The following is a 19,545-nucleotide window of genomic DNA, read 5'->3' as shown; positions in this document are numbered from 1 at the left end:
AGTTTTTTTTGGTACTCAACCCTACTGCGAAGTTCATCAGATTTGCCATTGATTGTGACCTTTCCTTCAAAGTGGACATTGCCAAGAAGACACAAACATCATGGTACCCGGTCTTGCTCCTGCACTGTATCAAATCCTCCAACCCTGCCTCAGACTTCAGATCCATCGTCGAGGACCTGGCGTTCTCTCATTTGGAAGGTAGCAACGCACTCCTAGAGAGTTTCCCAAACACGTCTATGACCCACCAAAAAAGGTCCTTCATACATTGTCTTAGTGAAACACTACCGCTTTTAAAAGATTAAGGCATGGCCATGATCCCCCGACTTTACACAGTAGATCTTCCTTGCATTTAGGAATCAGCATACCCCTCAATTGATAAACATGTGAAAAGGGCAGTAAGTTTGATGCAAGTATTTATGTTGTTTTGTAATGATGAGAAGCGTAGAGATTTCACTCAAAATATATTCCTGGTCTTTTCATGCTTGTTTGTCAAACACAAGAGCATCATTTATAAACAAAAACAGCATCTAAGGTTATATGATAAACAGAGAATAATCTTGCAGGGAAGTAGATATCTGAAAGACGTATTGACCCTAACCAATACGCCTTTAAAAATTTGAATGAATTGAAAAATATATCCATTTATGATAGCAGCCCTTGCAGATTTTCAAAGCACACAATTTAATTTAATCAACTCTGCTGTATTATCCTACAGGAAGCATATTAAAGATTAGGAGGTGTTGGTTCCGAACAGCAGTTGTTAAGCGGTAAAGTACATTAAGGAAAAACAAAAATCTGAATGGGTGTGTAAAGGATGGAGATAACATTGTTTTTTTAAGCTTATCATTTGGCTTTTTGAAGCTCATTGGTCCAGTTAAGCCATCTCGCAAAGTGGGCCATATTTAAGCAATATGACCGGGCGGTGTAATGCCATAGTTATAGGCCTGAGCGAAGACCCTGGGACATTACCTGAGTCGGTAATGCCCCCGCCGCGAGGGTCATATTGCTTTAAGTACCGCGGGCCGCAAGATCTGCGTGACCGGGGCACTGAAAGCATTTTTTCTGCCGCATTTTGGGACAGAAAAATAAAACGACCTAGAAAATGGCCACCGGGAAAGGGAAAGTCCGTTTTCCCTTTCCATGGCGGCCATCGGGAGAGGACGTGCTGGAAAAAGAAGTGTTCTGGTGGGGACGATGGAAGCCTCCAGCCATGTGGTGGCGCGGAGCAGGGATGGACATAGGACCAAGAAGGTAAGTTGGGTGGGGCGGGCAGGGAGGAGGGAGGAAAGGGGAGGGAAAACAAATCTTACTTGAGTCCCCGGCAGGGGGCGAAGGCAGCCTCTCAGGTGTGGGGAGGCTCGGAGCTGGTATGGCTGGAATCCTAGCCGAGAATCGAGGGATTCTTAGCCGGGTAACGACCCGGCGAAAGCTAATCAGAATGTTTGTTGCATTCTGCTTGACTCTCGCTGGGTACTAATTAATGTTACAAGATTAGAAGCTCACAGGCCAGGGCCAGATTAAACATTCTTCAACCCATAGATAAGCAAAAATATGTGGGCGCAAACGTACCAATCTCTTCCTCATAACACTTGTTTTGCTGGCCAATTGGCTTTACTCTGTATTTGTGTTTGTATTTGTTTATTTATATTGCTCAGCCTGCCCAAGGGCATCAGGGCGCATGTTTAGAAGGTGGTTACAGTAAAGTGTTACAGAAGGTAGTTACAGATTACAAATTACAATTTATATATACAATGAACAAAGATATATACATGCATTTACAAAGGGGAGTTAGTTGGCTAAGTATGTACAAGGTCATCGAGAGGGCGCAGCATGCGGCAGGTGTTACCAAAGGGTGGCTGGAGCATCGTCTTGCTCAAAGAGCCATTGTTTTGTTCTGTTTTTGAAGGATTGGAGGGAGGGGACATTCCTGAGATCGTTGGGTAGGGAGTTCCAGAGCTTCGCTGCAAGGACAGGGAAGCTCGAACTTCTGGCAGTCTGAAGCTTGAAACTGGGGATGGTGAGTGTGTGTGCTTGAGCAGATCTTAAGGGCCTGGGGAGCCAGTGGATGTTGCGTCTGGTGGATGAGATGTGGGCACGCCTGGGTATGTTAAGAGCAGCCCTAATGGCGTTATTCTGGGTTACCTGAAGTTTATCAATGTTTCTTTGACTTGTTCCTAGGTAAAGGGCGTTGCAGTAGTCAATTCTAGATAAGATTAGGGTTCTGGCGAGAATCAGGCAGTTGTCCGTTGTTAAGAAGGGATGGCAAGCAGTGATTAGTTTACACGTATACGCGAATGCTGAGACTACTGAGTTGGTTTGTCTGATGAGAGAAAGGGTAGAGTCTAGGTAAATTCCGAGGATTTTAGTGACATTGGTGACCTTGATGGTGTTACCGTCAATGTTGAACGCCTCATATTTACTGTCAAGTTTTGAGAGTTTGGACTGAGAGCCTAGGATGAGTAACTCAGTTTTCTCATCATTTAGGCAGAGACGGCCATCCATGCCTGGATGATGGTGTAGACTGCATTGAGAGCTTTGACGTCTGTTACATAATCACCAGTGATAGGGATGAGTAACTGGGTGTCATCCGCATAATTTGTGTAGGTGACACCCAGATGGTCAAGAATATCAAAGAGTGGTTTAGTAAATACGTTATAGAGCGTAGGTGATAAGCACGAGCCTTGTGGGACTCCGCAGGGGACGTGAGCTGGGTCAGCAGCGGCAAGAGGTGAGAAGACTCATGGATCTGTTAGCAAGGAAAGAGCTGATCCAGGAGGTAGCTGCATCGGAAAAGTGGGTGGCAGTTTTGAGGTGCTGGCAGAGGATTTGGTGGTCCACCAGATCGAAAGCGGCGGACAGATCAAGAAGGAGAAGGAGCACTTGTTTGCCCTTGTCTTTCATATCCTCAATTTGCATTTTTAGATCTATTAGAGCTGTCTCAGTGCCGTGTCTCGGACGGAAACCAGATTGCCTAAGGCCTAATAGGTTGTTGTTATCGAGATAATCTTGAATTTGGAGATATGCCGCACGGTCCAGGATTTTAAGGAGGTACGGCACCGTGGGGATAAGCCTGTAGTTAATGGGATTGCTGGGGTCTAAGTCTGGAAAAAATACACTTCTTTTCATGCTATTCTCTATAGACTCAGAGTTGATACACCCATTTATGAGATGGACACCGGCTGATCAATGTATACTGTAGGCAACACTGGTGTATGCAAAAGACAAAGGGCCTCATCATGAGTTGGATGGTATCCCGGCGGTATTACTGGTGGGATACCTCCAAGGCTAATAGCGTTACTGCCAAACCCCCCAGAGCTGTTAGCGCTGTACACGGCTTTGGTGGAACGGTAATTCCCCATTCCCCATTGGGCCCATTGGACCCAATGGGGAATTTTCGGCACGATTACCGTCAGCAGTATTACCATGCAGTAATTACGCCACAAATCTGCAAATTCCCAGTGCATTTACCCCCAGCTCAATGCTGGGGGTAAATGCTGCCAACCCCGTGAATTGGCAGACCCTTAAATGCAGGGAAAATAGTGTTATCGCTGCATTTAAGGGTCACTGCCAAACTCGTGATGAGGCTGAAAGACTAAAAGGCCACATGTTTAAGCCACAGTTTGATCAGTGTGCTGCCATTGATGATTTTGCGCTGACCAACTTAAGTTGGAGTGGTAAACTAAGAATGGGGTATTTTCATTGTCTTTCAAAAGGCATTTAAATGTTTTAGGAAATGTGATAGTACTTTATGCTTCAGATGAAACCATACGTTTGTGTGGTTTCAGTAGAAGATCGCAATAAACATTTTAACCTGAAATAGTAGATGTTCGTGTCGATATAGGTTTGTTTTAACCGATATCTGTGTCTGTCTCCCCTCTACAGTCTCCCAAGTCAGCTTTTATCAGTGCAGCGAAGAAGGCAAGGTTGAAGTCAAACCCAGTCAAAGTGCGCTTCTCCGAGGAGGTTATTATCAATGGCCAGATTTCGGTGAGTCTTGAAACCGGCTATCAGTGGGATTTACTCAAAAGAAGTATTTGGTGATAGGAAGACAAAATATTCTCTTTGACTATTGACAAAAATATCAGAGTCCTTCCTATGTATAAGCGGCTGTTCACCATTGGACATGTTAAATGTGAAAAAGTACATGCAGGAGTCTACATACAGCTTAGGTTTTGTTTACATAATGCGCACAAAACGTGCAGTAGGATATTTGCCTCTAAATTGTGTTTCTATACAGCTGTCATTCTGTCCTCTGCTCTTGACCATGTCTAAAAGTCATTGGCGGTACAGGTTATCTGCATGCAGACTGCGAGCATGAAGTTGACACCAGATACCATGCTCAGTTGAACAGGCCAGGGTACATTTCAGGGTACCCATTGCAAGGATCTAAGGGTCCAGATCATTTTCCATTACCTCTTGAGGTTGTGCTTAGCCATTGTGGAAAACTTGAAATTCTGTTGAGCATGACACTAGTATCGAGTGAGGAGCTTAACCCACTAATTTGAAGTTAGGGGATTGCCTATATATAATTTAACACGAAGCATAGAAGTCCCTACAAAACCCCCACCCTTATTTTTTTCTACAACAACAATTTGCTTGTCAGAACATTTAATTTTTCTTTTTTCACAGATGTGTCGCATTTAGGGCCCGATTCATGGAATATATTGAATGGTGCAAAGTACTTTTCACTGGTGCAAAGTGACTTTGCACTGCCAACAAAACCCTGATTCATGGAACAGTGCAAAGTGTCTTTTTTGCCGTGCAAAGTCATTTTGCACGGCAAAAATACACTTTGCACTGCTCTGCCATTATTCTTGGAACAGTGCAAAGTGTCCTTTTGCTGTGCAAAGTCACTTTGCACTGCAAAAATATACATTTTCACTGCTCCACTCTGATTCATGGAACAGTGCAAAGTGTATTTTTGCCATGCACGGCAAAAAGGCACTTTGCACTGTTCCATTAATCAGGGTGTTTGAGGGCAGAGCAAAGTCACTTTGTACAAGTGAAAAGTAATTTGCACCGTGCAAAATATTTCTTGAATCATGCCCTTAATGTCTAGTGTTTAGAAATTCCATTGATCCTTGGTACAATAAGATATTTCAGATTAAATGAGGTAGATTTTGTTTAATTTTCCATAAATTGGTTTAAATTAAGAAGATTATCGGTACATTCCATTGGTAAAATCGAAATACATGTGGCACTCACAAAACATTTTCACATTTTATCTGACGAAGCGGATATCCCTGTTACCTAATTCTGGTCACAATATGTAAGTAATCTTAAAATACACATTTGGTAGGTTAAAGTTCGGGTGCAGCGTCTAAAAGTTGTTCTTGAGAAGGGTTTTTATGTTTATATTTCTGCTAATCATTTAATTCATCTAAAACACAAATTGACACTCAAATCACACACATTGTTCTATATCCTCAGATCTGTATTTCTTTAATTAGATTGTCTATGTTGATAGTGTTCAAACCACACATGAGACTGATTACCATGTTGCTGCTCAGTATTCTGGCCAGTTACACAATGGTTGCAAAGCAGCTGCAATTGACAGAACATCAGGATGGTGTGCTGGGTGTTTTGTTGCTACTGAAGTGGAACAGAGGTTAAAGGGGCTCGGCTGAGAGAAGCAGACCAGGAGATTTTAGGAGATACCGTAATTGACAGAACAAGATGCGCTTGGTTTGAGATCCTCTGTTTTGTTTTGGAAACAATTTGGTGGTGCATACCTGTAGTTTAGGAAACAATTGAATATCTGTTTCCCTGAAAGTTGTTCTTTGTGTTTTAGTTGTGTGAATCTTACATTTTGATTACGTACAATTAAACATCAACACCAGCATAATCAAAAGAAAAGGGAGAATTCATGAGAATAAAAGGGGAGAAACTCTTCTGTGTCATTTTCTCATAGTGCAAAGACTGTTATTAACAAACTTATTCAATTGTCCATGGTCAGGGGCAATCAAACACGGATGAATGAAACGTTTGGGGGATTATGGGACATGAAAGGTAAACATGTGATTGAACCTACATATAAAATTCCTAGCCGCATAGTGCAAAAAAGTCAGACTAAATGTTTCCGAACATTTTCTTATTTCCTCTCTACCTGAAAATAGCTTTGCCTATTATTGTTGTGGTAAAAATGTTAGCTATGAAGTGTTGGTTCTTTGGGTAGATGGGTGATTTCCACAATGTTAACAACACATTTCTGTAGCCAATTCACTTCTAAAACCAAAGTCCCTTTGTGAGGTTGAAGAAATCCGTGGCCACTAACCAAAGTGTTGATGTAAAATGAAATGCCATTAAACATTCATTGATGTATTGGTCTGCAAAACCCAGAGAGTGTGGATTCCAAAGACCTTGTATCTGAACCGGTCGGTGGCTGGCCTCCAAGTGTCAAATGAAATCTTGAGGGGGGCATCCTGAAGGTCAACTGAAATACTGAGGGGGGCATCCTGAGGGTCTACTGAAGTAAAGCATATCAAATCATTGGATAACATATTTTGTGCAGAAAATCAAAATGAAACAGAACATTCTTATTTTATGAATCCAAAATTCCCTTGATTGATTTAGAGACTGTCTACCGGATTTAAAAAGAGTTTTTCAATGGGAATTTTGTAAATCAGGCCCCATGATTCTTGCATTCAATGAGGCAGTGGCTAGTGCTAAGCAAAGGTCTGTTTCTATTTATTTGTTATTGTGATGAGAGTACCAAGGTGAAATTCTAAAGAAAAGTGTATCCCGATACAAAGGGAAAAACTTGATTCAACGAAAAATTGGAATTAATTTATTTTTGTCTCAAATTAATTCTATTTTTAAAAAAGCCGTTTCTTTTTTTGGTTAATCATTACTCTTTTGAAAGAACTGATTTACTTTTGTGAGATGAATTCCTTAGTTTTTTTAGTAAGTGCACTCACGTTTCCTTTTTGTGAAAGCACCCTTTAAGAGAAAACTAAAAGGTTTCACAATTTGCCAGAAAAGTGAATTTTAGGTCAGACACTGTAGGTAAAATTAAGCGCATCATCCCTAGACTTGACCATCAATAGCTAATTAGCCTGTTCATGATCGCTCATGTGAGTTTTTCTCAACAGTACTCCTGCAGTGAACCTTGCGGAAGGACATGCCTTCTTGTACCCATGTGATAAAGAAACAGCCATGCCGAGTCAGCTGGCATGCATGATGCAATTGGGCTACTGGTAATGTGTGATGTGGTCACTCCCCATAACAACATCTTTAGTAACTCCCATTGCCCTGAAATGAACACAGACTTTTCCAAAATGATGAGAAGAACCTATAACTTTATCACTATTGCAAGTAAAGGGCCATCATTAAGCGAATGGGAGGCATATTGGCTGTGGACTCACAAACAGTTCTTTTCCCCACCCCGTAACATAATTTGTTTCATTAATCTGCTTCTGGGCAAAGGTGCAGACTCTACGCAATAAGCGCCCTCCCATTCAAAACTTCATAATCCTGCTATTAATGTGATTTCCCTTTACTTAAGTAGAGTTGACCATAGCTTCGGGATAATTGGCTCCATGCATGGAAAATAACTTGTTACAGCTCAAGGGAACAAAGGGCCCTCCTGCTGAGTCCTAAATTAAACAACTACTAACAGCAATATGCCTGTGTTGCATCGGAGGGAATGTGAACTCTAGCCAATGTCCTGGGTGTTATGCTCAATATCAACACAATCAGTGAGGCGTCACTAATCGCTGTGCAGGGATTTGCATGAAAACTGTGCTCCTCACACTATGTGCCAAGGAAGGTCTGTTCGCGAATCTAGGCAAAAATGATTTGCATAGAAAGTTCTGCTCTTATCGCAAAGTAGCTGCGTCCTGAAGAGTGAGACCACCTGTTGTCTCACACACTGAACACTAATGTACCATGTTCCATTAGGTACACACACCTTTCAAATGTCACATGCAAAGTTCCCTTTCACTGCTTATGGGTCAAATTCTCCAATAGCTGCAATGCTTGTTTGTTTGTTTGTTTGTTTGTTTGTTTGTTTGTTTGTTTGTTTGTTTGTTTGTTTGTTTATTTATTTGTTAAGCGCACCAGACTCGTAAGTAAAAGGGCGCAACGACAAGGAAATGCACGGCTTACATAGTTACGTATACACAGGTTACAGAATTTACATATAGCAAGATGAACAATTTTTGCATGAATACTGGATATATACAATATGAACAATAGGACTGAAGCAGAGGTACATGCACTAAGGATATAAAGCTTATATGGTTATAGTTAAGCTTATATAGGCTACAATATTTGCATAAAGAAAGAATATAGCAAGATATACTGTTTTCTTAATTTCAGGATAGTGTCTTCAGGGAACAGGGTGATGGGAGGCTAAGGATTGGTGGCAGTGATGTGTTTTATTAAATTTTTCCTGTCATAATGCCATAATGGACAGCAGCAGAGAGGCTGCAGCCCACAGAAAAGATCATTACAAATGTACCGACCACCAGAGGAAAACATGCGGGCTGGTGGCAGGCCCACAGGTCCTAAGAACGAAAAATGGCATGCTGGGAAGCAGCAACATAGAAATAGTATACCTAGAAAGTAGTACACTGTGGCCCTGATTCATGGGATTATTTGCATGTAAAACAGGGATGTGCGTGCCATTTTCCCGCAAATCCGCATTCCAAACATTCCAGGTACTGTACACAATACTCTTGCAAATCTTTCTCACCTCATTGTTCTCATTAACACAGCCATATTGTCTCTTAAACACTGAGATTACTTTTTAACACTTCCCATGCTCCAATTAAACAACGTTCCTGATGTCATCAAAACAATATATCTCACTCCATGTAGGAATAATCCACACTGTCACGTGGCCGACAGACAAAATAGAGCACAGGAGTGCCTCAGCATTTCCCCCCAACCCTGTGAGCAGCACCAAGCAGGCAAATATGGGGAAAGGGCAGAGAGCTGATGGAAGTGGAACTCTAAACGAGACTTAGGCGGGGGAGAAGTAAAGGTGTGACTTGAGTAAGAGTAATAACGCAATGCCTGAGTCAGAGTCGACTGTGCCGTGTCATTGAAACGCGATAAAGACCCATATTTTATAGCTCTATGTTCTCCAACATTCCAGTGATGTTATTGATTAGTGGCACTCTTTGAACAGCAATACGTGTGGCGTTGGGCTTGATTGGCCAGTTTTTGGCCCGGGTCTCAGGTTTTTTGCGTAGGCCTCGATACCAGGTCACAGTGCAATAAATAGCTGTTCAAGCTCACCACTAGGGGTATTATTGCTATTGGTACCCAATGGCCAACCATGGTTGCCACCAGTGTTTTAAAAAAAAGAAGCAAGCACACAGAGGGTGGTGTTAAAAGCCAGCATGGAAATGGAAGACAGTGCTCCAAGTGAAGGCAGAGCTGGTGCATCACAAGAAAAAGCTAAGAGGCAGAGGGAACTTAAATGACAGGTAATAGAGTTATGCATGAGGAAGGCCGGGGAGCATCGGGTCGGCGGAGTGCTTGAGGGCTATGCAGTTGGCCAAAGAGAATCCAGGCAGGACAATGGAGGCGGAAGCGTGGAGCGTACAGCTCACTGGGAATGTGTATTTGGATTGTTATGTTCACCTCACATTTTGAAGAAGCTGATTGTTTCCTGCACCTGCCATGAGTGCTAATCAATGATTATCCTTTTGGACTTTGTTTTTACTATTATAACAAAACCTAAAATGTTTACCACAGAACAGAAACATTTATTTTTTTTAGAGACATCTCCTAAAAGTAGGTGGGTGTACTTTAAACTTCAATAGTGATTGTCTTTCTGCTAAATGACCAATTAGTGGTCAGTGTGGGTAACTCAGGCAAGGGTTTCAATGAATCAGAAGATTAATAAAAACTTCCAAATGCCAGAGAGACTGTGGGCCTCATTCCGAGATTGGAGGCAGCCATGGCGCTATTTGTGCCATGGATGCCTCCAATGCCGGGTCCGGCACCGGTCTTGTTCAATGGGGTCTTACCGGTTCATTCCGACCCTGGAGGGACCGGTAAGTCCCCATTGAACAAACCATTCCCCATTCCCATTTGAGCCCCCATAGGGCTCAATGGGAATGGGGAGGGCGCTAATGACGTGCTCGCGACTAGCAAGCCGTTATTAGCGCCCTGGTCCCTTAGCGGGACCCGTAAGGGACGTGTGGTCATACCACACATTCCTTACGGTTCCCGCTAAGGCATACCTCTCAACCTTTTTTGATACCAAGGCGGGTGAAAACCCAGAAAGGCCATAAACATAAAAGTAGGACTGCCGTAAAAACATGAAACGGCAGTCCTACTTCTATGTTGCTGACCTTTTACGGGAGGGGGGTGGGGAGGAATGCTCCCAGGCACAATCCTCTCATTGGAGGAGAGCGCCAGGGAGGGGATGGGGGAGGAAACGGGGGCGTGAAAAGCATGACACTTGCTTTTCACGCCTCCATTCGCGCAGGAAGAGTCGCGCCGGGACCCGATTTTGGGATCTCGAAATCGGGTCCCGGCAAAAATATGAATCGTAGCTCCCACCTTTGCCAAGGCAGGTGAAACAGATGAGCTGGCGGGTGGGCGGGTGTGTAGATGCTTTGTCGGGTGACACCCGCCAAAAGTGGGTGAGTTGAGAGCTATGCTAAGGGACTTCGGAATTGGGCAGTAAGGGATTACCGGCACCGGTCTCCTTACCGGTGCCGGTAATCTCTTACCGCCCAACTCATAATGACCCCCTGTGTCAAGGCATTGCATAATGATTTCAGGAAAAGGATCTGCATGCTTCTTCTGCATTCCTCTATGAGAGAATAAAGGAAATGATACTCTTGCATAATGGGAAGAATGTCAGAATAAACAGGGGTGAAGATCCTGTGGGAGCATGTGTTTGTCTCTTCCACTCTATGATGTCTTATTTTGGTTTTTCTTGGACCTCAGCTATGGCATTTCCAGACATCGCCCTGTCATTCAGAATGATGGACCCTATCTTTGGTTATCAATGCACGACGCAAATAAATCTCTTGTGAAGTCGCATGATTGAAAACACTTTTTTTGATATAATTGTCAAAGGTCTCACCAACATGAATCAATGATTTGATAATACCTCTGCACCACTCGCAATAAAGAAAACGGTAAGGAAACGATTATTTCACAAATATGTTACATTGCATAACTCTAAACTCACGTGTTTGTATCGCCCACATAAATGAACAGCATTGCTTCCCATATTGTAAAGCCAACATGAACAAAGAGTTAAAAATCAATCTGATTAGCCCTCGCTGGGAATTTACCCGACCAGAAATCCATCTCCTAACGTTCCTTTCCTTTGTCCCTGACATGGTGGGGAGGGGTGTGGCAGCCCCCCAGCCAATGAGGCATCTCGGAACGGGGTAATTCCCGCTCCGAGTCACCACATGGCTGGAGGCTGCCAGGGATTCAGGTGTTTTCCCTCTCCCCCGCTTCACTTGGGCCTGTAACTGTGGGCCCCAGGGCTTTATCTGACTCGGTAATACCCCTGCGGCTCGGGGCTTATTGCTTAAGTACTTCTTTTGTTCATGACAGTCTCTCTAGTGGACATTGTCAGGTAGCCTCACTCTAAGTCATTATGTATGTCATAATAATGAACAGACAAACATCTACAATTATCAACCACTTCTCTGTCCCCTGCAACCCCACTCACGTACCTATATTTTCGACTATCAAGCTCAGATTGTTCACTTTGATATTATTCGGGAAAAGGGTGCAGGAATTGGCAACTGCAGGGAGTCCCTCTCCTGCATTACTTGGCCCGTCTGCTGTGCTGTGCTGTGGACTGCTCTGGCACTACCCACCGGCACGTTAATACTCCCTGCCCTCCCCTGCAAGGGTGAAGCCCACGGGCAAAGGGCCCTGGAGTTGGCAACTGCACGGAGTCCCTCTCCTGCATTACTTGGCCCGTCTGCTGTGCTGTGCTGTGCTGTGGACTGCTCTGGCACCACCCACCAGCATGTTAATACTCCCTGCCCTTCCCGCAAGGGTGAAGCCCTTTGGGAAAGGGCATGGGAGTTGGCGACTGCAGGGAGCTTAAGACTTGAGGACCTGTGGATTGTGGAGCTCTCAGCACTGCCTGCTTATAGGAAGCTTCTTTTTAAGTGCCACTTGCCGATGCCAAAATGAGGATATAGAGGTAGGCTGTGAAAACCTTTGGCATACTCTTGGAATCTGATACTGAAAATGGGTCTGGTCAAGCTTGTTGGCAGTGGACCATTGGACCATTTGACCAGGTGAGAGCCAAACTGGGGGGTGCCCTAATACTACCAGTGCAAACTCGTCCAGTTAACTCGGGGGCCATGGAAGACTGCTGAATTGCTTGGCATGTTGCGGAACATGACACAACATGTGCTGTGCTGTGTAGTTTGATTTGTCATTACAAACCCCTTTCCGTTTCATTATTCTCATTACTCTTAGTCTACATCTTAGCTTTTTCATAGCACCAACGCTAGTCTTAGTATTTCTCAATATGCCAGCAGCATCAGCACCCCTTACACTACCAGACCTGCTCTCATACCCAGACGAAAGCTATTGTCTGTGATAAGGAAAATTCCAGTCACAGCTTCACAACCCTTGATATTATTGCAACGTTCTGCCGAGTCCAGCCTCCAACCTCTGGAAGAAACCCATTCCCTTATAAGTGAAATTTGTCAGTTCTTGGGCTCTTTTAATGCCCCCACCAGCTTGGACCTTCTGGGGGGAAATATCTACTCTAACTTTGAAACCCCCACTAAAATCGATACGCACATGGGTCCTTTATTCAGCCAGCAGGGGCACTGGCTGATCGACTTTTGGCAAATGAGCACCACAGACCTATTTCCTTCGGAAAGCCCCTATACTGTACCACACCACTGTCATTCAACATTAACATTCAACTAAACCATTTTTATTTCCCGACCGCCACTGAAACTGTTGCACCGACTAGGGGGGAGCACATTGCCACCCAGTACGGGCCCTCCCATTGAGCCCTCTCGGCTTGTAAAGCAGCCCATTCGCCTACAGGGACACGATAATCGGTTATTTGCCACCGCGGGAAGGAAAATCCTGCTTGACTGCGATTGGGGAAAATATGTCTGAGTGGACACAGGGGATGTTTCTAGGGAAACCAACCATGCCCAACTAGACAGTGGAATGCTAAGCCCAGTATTACCGACTGAGCAAGCAGCAAAATTTACCCTCAAACAGCCTGGCGAGAGTGGGGGCCAAGCATCCAAAGAGTGTCATTGCAGTATTGTTCTGGCATAACTTTTTATCTTAAAAGAACTTGGCCTAACCCTAGTGAAAGCTGTAGGGAAGGAAACTAGCAAGAGTGAGTTACTGTGGAGTCAAGAAGGTGGGAAAAGGGTCCTTAACCTGTCAGCAGAAGCCGGATCATTGCAACCTGAAACCTGTTCTACCATTCCCAGAGCTGCCGGGGTGGTGGGGCGGGGGGAGTGGGTTGACTAATGAGCACAAAGCAGGCTGTAGCAGCATAACTGCACTATCGGGGAAAGGGGGAAAGGGCCACTCCTCAACCTAGTTATAAATAGCCGCAATCAAGACTGGAGTATTCAAGATCTAGCTCCTATTTTACCATTGCAGATCCCCAGCTTGCAGGCAAATAAGGTATTTAGGAATATGGCCATTTTTGAGAAAATTGTAACTAGATTGGCCTATGCCCCTGTTATCTCTACCGCTACATCTAGAAGGCAAAAGTCACTTCAGGCAGGGCGATCCCTACATCGTCACAGGGTCCCAAAATTGGCATTAGATTGGCATGAACCCGGGGAAGCATTGGTTAATAAATGTTTTCATTAGATTCAGACAGTGAGAGGCTGCATATTTGTAACTAGAGAACAAATTGAAAGTTGTACCAGCATCTCCTAGCAGGGGGGTTTAGCCCTTGACTCCATTAGAATAGACTTTAAGGACAAAGCCATGGTCAAATACATACTCAGCTTTTCTGCGAAATGGAACCACTCGTGTAACAGCACAATTGAACCACGCACCATTGGTTTGGACAATATGCCACAGTGGCCTGTGCTTACAGGCTCTAATACTACTGTACTTGATGGAGAACTAACTCCAGTGGGCCATCATTCCAAGTGCATTGGTCACAAATTCATCTTCCATAGTTTAAAGCTGGGCCCAGGGGGCATTTGTGTGCAATTTAGTTTAATTCAAAACTTTGAATAAAACACTAGTGTATAATTTGTTCTGGGTTTTTTTGTTCTATACTTTTATGGCACAATACCGAAATAAAGTGATTGATGATAATGATGATGATTATCTTTCTTTATGTTCAACTTGATCAGGTGTGCGTCCTTGTGTTTCAATAGGTTCTCATTACTAGGATCCATAGGAAATTAATTTCTACTGAATACATCTATGGTTTCCACTCTTCATCAGGTAGTGTTATGAATAACACAATGTACTTCAATGGTTTTGTAGCGATGTAAATTTCAGTCTGCTTATCATGAGCTATAATCTGAGTTTAGTTTGGGGGCATGTGCTCGACTACTCGGTCCATTTCTCTCCCCCTCAAAGGTTGAATAACCATCCCACCCTCTTATCTTCCCATCTGTGTCCCTTATCCTTCTGTAGTCTCTTGGGCTCTGCATTTTCTCTGGGCTCCATTGTAGATATCGGATCATTGGAGATCTTTGTGGAGGAAAGCGAGTTATTCATTTCTAAAACAGAGGAAAGAGACACACATGTTAAGTACCAAATAATGAAAAGGATGCTCAAGGTTTCCTTTTGTTTTCACAATTTATCCTGTGAATATCCAAATGTACATCAATGTTGCACTCATTCTTCCATTACCTCTAAACATTCTTAGTTACCTGTTACAGCGAATCCTTTGATGAGCCACTCTGCCTCTTGCACCCTCTTTACTATAGTACTCATGTATCTCTATTCCTGATGTAATTTAAATCCTTTAACTCTTACTAGTTTCAGTCGTCTGCTCCAGCCTCTGATTTGATGTTCACGGTGGCAAGGCTTTAGCTGATTCACGTGTATAAATTGATTCCCAAACAGATTATGATCCTTCACTAGGGTTTTATATACCATAGGTGCGATTTTATTCACAATTGTATAAAGGCCATTCAGGATGCCAATAATTGAAATTGCTTGGTTTTGCCTATGGCAAAGTTGAATTTGTATTCCCGATCATATAGCTTATATTCTTCAATTGCTGACATTCTCTCATAGTGGGACTTGGCCCCTTTAGCTGCCATTTCTATGTTTTTCTGTGCAAATGCAAATGCATGTTGTGAATGCTTCCTTACATTTTCCAAATACTTATAGATTGTGGATGCATTTACCAAGACTCTTTAATTTGTCCTGTATAATAAGTGTTTGGGCAGTAGCATTTTCCTGCCCTTGATCAATTCATGTGGGCAGAGACTTGTAGTTTTTGGTGGTGTAGCCCTCATAGCGATTTGCACCAATGGAAGTAGCAAGACCAACTAGGCCCTGCTTGAGTCACAAACTTATTAAGGATATCAATAATAGTTATATTGCATCATTCCACCCTCCAATGAAGACTGGCTGATATGTTGTGCTCTAGCACCTTGAAGGTCTCTTGTGCTAGATGGAATTACTAATAATGTTCTCAGACCAAAATAACCGGACAGACTCAAAGAATATGACAAAGTACCACTTTATTATTAGCATAAAAATAAAGTAGGGCAATCTGAGGAATAACAGGCAGTAATTCACGCACTTACACCCAACTGTGATTATACAAAGGTTTTCTACCTCGATATGAGTCATCTATGACATCATCCTACGTGGCAAACCGTAAAACATATTAAAGGGAAGGATTGGTTAAAGGAACATTTATACCTATATTATGTATGAGGGTTAATAACTTCATTGGGTACCGCTTATCAGGTGAGCATGCCTTGAGCCACTTCTAAATAGGTATAATACTGATTATAGCAGAAAAATGGCAGCGGGTTGATCTTTGCAACATTGTATAGCATGTTGCTACATAGACCCTTTGATTGGTTGCAATGCTTTCCCAACCATGGACATTCGGCTCGTTAGCAGCACGTAAGCAAAACAAAGTGTGGGTGCCGACAGCATCATCAGAATACTCCCTACTTTCCCAATTAGTGCATCATCTCTCATTGGTCAGGCCCCAAGCAAAGGTTTCTCCTTTGTAGTTGATCTCGAAACCTGTTCTCTGTTCTGGGACATTCAAGGTAGTGTAGGCACACCATTATCTTCATTTGGGCTTAATGAATAGCCCTTGTTTTCAACTTCATAAGAGATGACCACAAATTTGTCCATCTCGACTTTCTATTTACTGTTATTTGATTCAATTGAGCTGGGTGGCATTGTGAAAACAAGGAGAAAATATCGAGGCTGAGTACTCCAAAAGGAAATACACCGAATACAGGTTACAAAGGAACATACAAAGATCTTTCATTTATACTGAACAGTTTCAAAGGACAAAACAATCAGATACCTATCGGCCCTCAGTACAACACAGCAAACTCCAGCATGGTTCGGTGTGCTCAGCGAGTTGGACTGTACATTAGAATTAGTCGCACTTTTATACCGATGCGAACATGATGTCCAACCCTACTGCGGGTTAATATTCTTCTAATACATTACTGATCTAGGGTTCATGCCGAGTTCACACATCTAATGCACGTTAATGCATTCACCAACAAGACTACACAGTAACAGTGTATTTTAGGATTTCTCATAGAGTCTTCTCAAACATTAATACAATGTAGTTAAATAAGTGTTCTCAGTTCAGTATTTGGATACATTGTTCTTAACATATGCTCGCGGATTAGTTTCATTGACACGAGTAATCCTTGACACACAGGTCAACGAAAGACAAGTTCTCAGTTCACGACCCCAACAAGTGGCCTGCAGGCAAGTTATACATTAGTTTATACATAGAGGTCAAGATGGCCATGTTACATTTCGGAATCACATCGTCCACCATTTTAACTGACAGGGCGACTTTACAGAGAGAACCTAAAATGGCGGATTGACCTAAAATGGCGGCTTCCATTGATTCTATGGTCAGGACCTTGCTACACGGATTTCTTCGCAAGTGGCTTACAAGCAGCTTGTCGTAGGCCAATATACATATAATCATTGTAATAGGAGGCACAATATAATTTCCCGTTTGACAGCATTACCCTTCTTGGTCTCTAGAGACTTGTTCACTCCATCTTGCATAGGTTTTTTTGCATCTTTAATTGTCCAATTCATGGCTCTCACAGTTGTTTTCTTCTATACTTAATCTAAGAGAAATATGTCTTACGTACATGGCTTATCCTTTTAACTCCCCTTTTGTCTTGCAACTATTCTTTGAAGTGGCATCCATGTTCCCAGGCCAATAAATTCCTCTTTATTCCTCACAAAAAGCAGTTTTTCCAGCATCTCCTGTCTGCAGCCCTGGTCTGTCTCCTAGTTAGCTTGATTGGTTTCACTACGAGTCTGACGTCCATCTTTCCATCATCGCCACTCTAGCCACTTTATGTTTTCCTCTGCAACAATCTTCTATATGTCTCATCTACCTTGCATTTCTGCATATATAAACTTATTAGTCAGCAGGTTACTTTGTCTTCTTTGCATATACGATTTCTTCATATTCAATTTCATGTTTCTCTTGTTACTTCAGTTACATCTTTATTCTTTGAGCATTTGCACATCATTTCAGTATCTTTCCTCTATGATGTCACTCTGCCTTCATCAGATTTCACTTATAGCTCTGTGATGTCCAATGGTGTGTGATGATATCCTTCCACCCTCTCAGTGCGAGGGTACATTTGATACATTTGTCTGAGTGTATAGCTTCTCCCATACACTCGGTGCAGTGTTTGGATAATACCTGGTGTCCCAGATAGGGTCTATGTGGGACAGTGTGCTGTTCCACAGTGTACTGTGTGCCGACAATGACATCAGACTGCTGACCACTTTCCCAATTAGTCCATCATCTCTCATTAGTCAGACTCCAAGCCAAGGCTTCTCCTTTGTAGTTGATCTTGAGGCCTGTCCTCTTTTCTTGGACATTCAAGGGAGTGTAGACACACCATTATCTTCATTTGGGCTAAATGAATAGCCCTTGTTTTCGGATTCTGAATCACGTGTGAGGAGACCACAAATTTCCCCATCGAGACCTTCGATTTACTGCTACTTGATTCAATTGAGCTGGGTGTCATCACCCTTCTTGGCCTCTGGAGAATTCCTTACTCCATCTTGCATAGCTTTTCCGCCTCTTTAATTGTCCAAAACTTGGCTCTCGCAGATGTTTTCTTCTTAACTTAATCTAATAGAAATACGCCTTGACAACATAGCTTATCCTTTTAACTCATCTTTTGTCTTGCAATTATTCCTTGAAGTAGCATCCATGATCCCAGGCCAATAGACTTTGCTTTATTCCTCACACAAAGCTGTTTTTCCAGCATCTCCTGTGTCTGCGGTCCTGGTCTGTCTCAAAGGTACCACGATTAGTTTCAATATGAGTCCGACGTCTTTCTTTCCATCATGGCCACTCTAGCCATGTTATGTTTTTCACTGCAGAAAGCTACTTTGTGTTTCTGCGTATATACTTTTATTAGTTAGAGGGTTACTTTGTCTTCTTTGCATATATATGATTTCTTCATATTTGATTACATGAGTCTCAGTATCGTTCCTCTATGACGTCAATCTGCCTTCGTCAGATTTCACTTATAGCCCTATGATGTCCAGTGGTGTGTGCAGACATCCTTCCACCCTCTCAGTGCGAGGGTATTTTCAGTATGGTTGTCGGGGTGCATATCGTCTCCCATACACTCGATGCAGTATTGGGATAATAGCTGGTGTTCCACATAGGGCTATTCCCCTGATGTTCCAGTATGACAGAGGTGAGGGGGCGCGAGCTAGGGATGACGTGTCCTACTGCTCCTCTACTATGTGATATACAGCTTTCTTTTCACCCCTAATATTTGCCACATTTTGGTCATTAATGCACCTGTAAAATGGTTTCCACTGTCTGATTATATTCTTTGGAATAAACCAAATTTTGAAAACACGTGATTCTCCATTTGTGCTGCTGCGGTTTGTGCACTGCATTCTATCCATTTTGACATCAAACATATCACTATAAGCAAGTATCTTTTCCCAGCTGATCCCTGACCTGGACCAATACAATCTACCTGCAGGTCTGACAACAGAATGGTCAAACCTCTCTTCAAGAGCTGTGCCCTATGAGTTGATGAACTGGGTTGGAATTCTGTGCAAACTAAACACCCCGTATATACAGTTGCACATCTTGGAACATATGTTGCCAATCAGCAAGTCCTCTTAAAACATCAAATTCTGTCTGGGCACTCATGTGACCTGCTGTTATCACATCATGGGCATGTTGAAACCTAAGCCCACGAAAGGGCACAGCGAGCGCATACTAAATGTGACCTGAAATTGACTTGCGAATCAACAATCCGTTCTGTAATTGGAATTTGGTCCTCTTCATTAACTAACAACCTCAATTCTTCTTTTTCTTTGTAGTCTTCCTCTGTAATGTAAGTTTTCTCTGAGTTTAAAATGTGA

The 19,545-nt window shown here is 42.9% G+C and overlaps 1 protein-coding gene across 5 annotated transcripts in view; it reads left to right on the top strand.

Moving 5' to 3' along the window:
* FRMPD4 (FERM and PDZ domain containing 4) overlaps positions 1 to 19,545 on the top strand; it is a 1,539,383-nt gene that overhangs the window by 1,128,086 nt on the left and 391,752 nt on the right. For all 5 annotated transcript variants that reach the window (XM_069639729.1, XM_069639730.1, XM_069639731.1 and 2 more), the window contains one exon: positions 3,883 to 3,987. In XM_069639729.1, the coding sequence (XP_069495830.1) occupies positions 3,883 to 3,987 (105 nt within the window). The remainder of the gene's footprint in view (positions 1 to 3,882; positions 3,988 to 19,545) is intronic.

The sequence above is a fragment of the Ambystoma mexicanum genome, chromosome 7q (assembly GCF_040938575.1).
Source record: "Ambystoma mexicanum isolate Mex_15411 chromosome 7q, UKY_AmexF1_1, whole genome shotgun sequence".
NCBI lineage: Eukaryota > Metazoa > Chordata > Amphibia > Caudata > Ambystomatidae > Ambystoma > Ambystoma mexicanum.
This window is presented reverse-complemented; position numbering and strand designations above follow the sequence as displayed.